Raw genomic sequence first — 6000 nt, forward strand, 5'->3', positions numbered from 1 at the left:
TACAATTCACGCAAAACAAGACAAAACAAAACCCACGCTGTTTTGGTTTTTTTTTTTTTTTCTTAAACTCGAAAACTCTTTCCTATTGTGTTTGCTAAATCCGGAAGAGCTTGTAGCTTTGACAGCTTGAACCGCACCATCCCCTTCAGAGCCGCAGAGAACTTCAGATCTTCTCTGCCCGGCCCCCTCTGGCTGTTGCGATCCATTGTACACCCATGCTTGGATATGATTGGATAAAGCTTTTGTCAATCTCCCATGTTGTCCCATTGATTAGAGGATCGAATAGTCAATTACTCTCTGGGTCCAGACATTTCTTTTCGGGTTAGGTTGACTGCTGAGGCCAGACGTCTTTTTACAGAACAGAGCACGTACAGGATTTTTTTCCCCCTTCTGGAACCGAGCAAGCGCTAGGAGGAAAAAAATCTGTCAAGCTCAGCAATTTTTTCAAATCTCGGGGAGGAAAGAAAAAAAAAAGGAAACCCGGTCCCTGATGCACATAGCAAAAAAGAAAGAAAAAAAAAGCCATCCACAAAGCTACATCTTTAAAACAAAACCATTACAATAGACATTTACCCAGCAGTCACTTCAATGCATATGCAAGCTAGAGAAATTTTAAAGTCTTAGCCATTAAACAAAATCATTCTACCATTATTGTTTATAAAACACATATCGTATAAACGCAAAATAGAAAGTTTAAAGATGTACCACGTACCACTGCAATGTAAAAAGAGTACGTGAGAAACTTTAAAATGTTCGGACGAATTGCTTCATTTGTTGTCCCCATTTTTTTTTTTTTTGCATGAGAAAAGATATCTAAATAAACTTGGAACCGTTGAAAACCCGGAAGAGATTTTTTTTTAAGCTGTTGGCCAATTGCAGGCTTCTTGGAGATTTTTTTTTTTTTTTTTTTTTTTTTTTTACTCCAAATCAGGAGGCTTTTGCAATTGCAACGCGCGCTCTCTGCCTCTCTCACTGTCTCTCCTCTTTTGAAAGCGATCCAACCCCGGCTGGCTGGTTCTCAGATTCTCTCTGGTTTTGCCTTGTGTGCTTTGGATTGTACGAGACTTTGCAGAAGTTGCCATCGATTCGCAGTCCCTCTCTCCCGTCCCTACTCCCTTGTTTATTTCCGCAATCGCTGCAATTTGCATAGTAACCACGCAGGAGGCGCCGGCGGCTGCCTGCGGAGGGGGCCGGGAGGGGGCAGGGAAAAGGCCTTGCCCCCTTCTCCCTTCCTCCAGTCGCTCTCCCCGCCAGTCTCCTCCTCCCCCACGGCGTGTGGCCAATAGGAGCCCCGGCATTCAGCGCAAGCTCCGGTCGGGACACCGTTCGGAAGAAAAGCCCCTGTGTTACTAGGCCCCGCTCTGAGGATGGTGTTTTTGGCGCAGTAGTAGATCCCCGGCTTGCGGACCTCACAGCCGGTACTAGGGAGATGTGAGGATATAGTACCTTTGCCTGCGGTTGTGCGCGTTTTGCACGTTTTAATCAAGTCTGCGCACCTGCTTTCTCGGTTTCTTTTTCCACAACCTCTCGTGAGTTATTAGGCTAGTTCATGATGGTTAGTGAGAGATTTAACCTTTATTTGCACTGGTGTAGACCAAGAGTTAAAGATCCTCTTTGGTTCATTAAATCAAGAGAGTGCAAAATGTCACAGAGAACTCGCAGTGAAATAAAGCTTCTGCTCCAGGTTCAGAAAGGAAAAAGCGTTGACTCTGCTCTCTGCAGATGGCTGACATAAAATTGTTAGGTGCGCTCTCTCAAGAATAAAGCTCTTCCTTTAAAGCAGGAGATGCAGTGAAGTTCTAACTTAATTGCAATTGTCTGGTTTGTCAATATCCTTACAAAACCTGGGTTCCACAAAGTTTAATGCACCCCTCTACCTCCCATCCCCCCAAAAGAAGAGCTGTAAGAATCTCGACATTTAAAGGGGGAGGAGGGTTAAACCACAATTATTGGAATATTAAGTCCTTCATCTCACTGATTCATCTTATTAATCCAGACCCTTTAAGATCATGTAATCAGGATATTTCAATGTCAACCTTTCATGTGTTTGTTTTAAACAACAAACTAGCCATTGATGCAGTGGTGGTGTGGGGAGAGTGTCCCTTTAATTGGAAATCTTCACAACTGGGCTATTGCGTTTTTTTTAAATGTGTTTGCTTTACATCAGTTAAGTAGCGTAGGACGTTTTGCTGAATAACTGAGTTACGTGAGAATGTGTGCTTAGCTCACTTGATAAAAATTATCCAATAAGAAGTCAAGAGGAATAGGAAGCAACCTGGCAGTTGTCTGATTTTCTTAACTGTCCTTGGTGAAGGTACCTAATTAATTAATAACAGGACCTTGCACAGTTAAATTAGAGGTTAGAGAAACCTCCTATTTTATTTTGAACCACATTTTTGGCTGTAGGCTTGCACTTTACAACTCGCTAACTGATGCAGCATTGCTGGGAAGTTTAGTACTGTGGCTGCCCTTGGTGTTAAGCAAGCTTGGCTGTTCTGGTCTGCCGCTGATAGATTCAGATATTGTCTGGCTCTAGGAAGTCTGTGGCATTTAATCCTGGCCTCCTCCACTGAGCATACATTTCCACTTGGCATACTACTTTCACCCTAGAAATACACTTGATGAGATGTAGTGGCTTAAGTAAAAAGAAAAAATAATTTTTTAAGTAATCAAAAAAGTTCTAAGCCTAGTTCAGCTGGTGCTAGGGCTGTGTGATCTTGAGATGGTTACATAACACCTGTAAAATAGGACATCGACCTATTGTGAGAATGGAGGTCTGTTTTGTCAAGAGCTAAGAGCCTTTGAAATGCACAAGAGGTATCACCTTGTATTGCATTGCTCTGTAGAGGCCATGGTCTGAATAATTCCCAATGCTAAGCAAGCCAGGCCTTGTCAGTAAGTGGTAACAGTGAGTTTTGTGTACAATGTCTGTAGTTCATTAACTTAGTCTAATGTGGTAGGTTAGTACAATTTCCAAAGTGAACTTTTATATCTCCATCTAGTTAACAACATAGTATAGGCTTTGGAGTACAACTTAGGTGTTAATGTTGGTCCTACTATGTGACTCCAGGCAAATTATTTCACCTCTGTAAGCTTTAGATTCCTCATCTGAAAAAATGGGACATATTAAGAACATTTGTAAATTACCTAGTACATTATATGTGGTCAATATACGGTAGCTATAATAATTATATTATTACCGTTTAATATGTACCATGTTCTAGGTACATTGAATGTGCTAGCTGGCGATACAGAGAATAAGATATTATCCCTGCCTCTAAGAAGCTTTCAGTCCAATGGCAGAGACAAGACATAAAGGTAAATAACAATGTAATGTAATAAGTGCTATGTCCAACTTAGATATACATAAAGGGCAATGGGAACACAGATGACTGATTTTGCCTGGATGTATAGATAAAAAGCTAAACAAGGGAAATGACATTTGTGTTGGGCCAAAAGTATGAATTTGCCACGTGAACAATCGAGGGGCAGGGCACTCCTGTCCAGGAAAGCACAGAGATGTCAGTGTATGCAATGGGCCAGAGAATGGGGATGGGTTCGATTGTGGCTTGTTGCTCTAGCTAGTATTAGCTTGTGTTACAGTAACTAGAGATATAGTTAGAAAGGCAGACTGAGGCAAGATGGTGGAGAACCTTGCGAGCCATTTAAACTTTTGCTTGAGGGACCGGGGAGGCATGAAAGGTATTTAATTAAAAGATAGACAAGGAAAGATTTGCAAATTAGAAAGATCATGCTAGCAATGGAGGCAAAGAGACCAGTTAGAAAAAGGCGAGAGAAGATAAAGTCTTGAACTATATAGCATAGCAGGAATGAATGAGCAAGAGAGAGAAAGGGGGGCAAGAGTAGAGGGTAGGAGAGAGGTGAGGAAGCAAGGGAGACGCGCCATTGATATTTACTTTAGGGACTCTGATCAACAGGGACAACTTAAGAGTGCAATTTGTCCAGACTCTCCCCAAAGTTCAAATATCCACCCGATGTATAATAAGACCTATTAGTGAAAGAGGCTCTCCTTACCCCACAAATTGCCACTTCTATATCCTTAAACCTACCAATATTAAATAATTTTAAAATAAAACAGTAACCATAACGATAGCTCACATAGATTGACTGTTTACTCTCTATTAGCTCTTCCCACACCCTGAATTTGTGTTCCAGTAACTTCAGCCCCACTGAAAATCAGCTGCACATTGAATAGGGTGATTTTGAGTCGTCAACCCCATTGAGAGCCTCATGTTTCCACATAGGCCTGTTTTATGCCTTGAAAATAGTAGGCTCTTCCAGGAATTCTGCTTTGTTGACCCAAATAAAAACTTAATCCTCTTGCAGGGCATTGATATGGAGACTAGAACATCAGAGTCTTACAGAATTAGAAACATGATTCAGAATTGCAATATTTTTCTCATAATAAATTTAAATTTCCAAACTAAGTTGAATGTTGAACACACAGATATATTTCACATTTTCTTGATTTGCTTGGTAAATCCTAGATCATCCAAAGTACTTTTTAGGCTAAGTAATCAACACTGGCATTTAGAGATCTAACATGGCAATATAAAGGATAAATACTAGAAGCAAATTTAAATCTAGGATTTGATGAGGCTTCCAAATAAGCAAGTTGTGGCAGACTATTGTCTCCCCTAAATCTGTTCTCTATTTTTGGAGACATAGATGAACAGTTTAGAGCCTATATTTCCCAGCCTTCCTTGCAGATAGGCATGACACATGGTTAAGTTCTTCTCAATAGAATGGGAGCAGAATTTCTGAGTCCAAGCTCCATGTCACTTGCTTCAAAGAAATTTCTTGTCAATTTTTGACCTAAGGACTGCAGTGAGGCTATGTTAGAGACTGAACTTCAGTGAAAAAGACCAGGACAACGCCCTAGGAGACAAGAGAGCAGCAAGGTAGGAGAACCTGTGTCCCTAAACGACCTCATGGAGCAAAGCTGCTCCTCCAGCCTAGATCATATTTAAACTGTTGTGTTCTGAGGCCTCTGATATAGCAGCCTAGCCTTTACTATAACTAATAGTCAAGATTATAAAATAGTCTCATGATACCTTTGGATTTCTCTCTAAAATGTTATGGTTTTCCCCCAACTTGGTACAGATCACATTTGGTTTTATTATCACCCTCCTTTTCCAGACTCTCCTCCTGCCTCAATTCTCTCTGATACCCCCTAGTCCCATCCACGCTAAATGACCCACTTTTCTCATCACTTTCTGAACACACCATACATGTTAATTCGTCTCTTCCCTTGTTTGTGTGCTTTTTGTCTGTCCAGAAATCCCTAAAAAATGGGTTCCACTCATTTTTTTTCGAGAACCAAATGCTGCTTCCCAACTCCCCTGGCAGAATCCATCAGTCCCTCCTGCATGTTCAATAATGTCTTATCCTCACCTCTAGGACAGCTCTCTACATATTGTATATTAGTTATTTGTTTGTCCATTTGTCTGCTAGACTATGAGCTCCTTGAAAGTGTGATGACTTCATTCATCCTTGTATAACTACAAGCCAAGTGCCATAGTATATCCTCAGTAAATGTTGGTCAAATTCACATGTGAATGAATAGATGAACAAATTGTTAGCTTTCCAGCCTTGTAGTCTGATGAAATACAGGGTCAGGAGTGTGGCTCATGCAAGATGTGGCATTATGACCAGGTGGAAATTTTAAGTATCAAAATAGTAGGACATTGAGTTTGTCACAGGCCTTCCACATATGTTCTCACCTTTACCTTTCCTCTGGATAAGTCAGCCATTGTCATTCTCACCACACAATCGAGGAAACTAAGGCTCAGGAAACTGTAGGGTTTACTCAAGGTCATTCACATAGTGAGTGGTTGAATAGAATTCAATTTGTTTAGCATTCCTCCCCAAAGCTCTAGCTATGATGTGTCTGACTTGGGAAAAAGTTCAGGCTTCAATTTTTTTAAGTACTATTTTAACAGTTAGTGGGCTCTAATCATAATCGAAGGCAAACACATG

The 6000-nt window shown here is 40.9% G+C and overlaps 1 protein-coding gene across 6 annotated transcripts in view; it reads right to left on the reverse strand.

Annotated features, from left to right (window-relative positions):
• The window catches only part of NFIA (nuclear factor I A), a 398082-nt gene extending 396937 nt beyond the window's left edge, over nucleotides 1-1145 (reverse strand). For 2 of the 6 annotated variants that reach the window (XM_049697058.1, XM_049697044.1), the window contains exon 1: nucleotides 713-799. In XM_049697058.1, coding sequence (XP_049553015.1) covers nucleotides 713-784 — 72 coding nt within the window. In that variant the 5' untranslated portion in view covers nucleotides 785-799. Of the gene's footprint in view, nucleotides 1-712 lie in introns of all 6 variants that reach the window. The other 4 variants (XM_049697059.1, XM_049697052.1, XM_049697061.1 and 1 more) reach the window with 4 other exon arrangements.
• Between the last annotated feature and the right edge of the window lie 4855 nt (nucleotides 1146-6000).

Source organism: Orcinus orca, chromosome 1, assembly GCF_937001465.1.
Source record: "Orcinus orca chromosome 1, mOrcOrc1.1, whole genome shotgun sequence".
Taxonomy (NCBI): Eukaryota; Metazoa; Chordata; class Mammalia; order Artiodactyla; family Delphinidae; genus Orcinus; species Orcinus orca.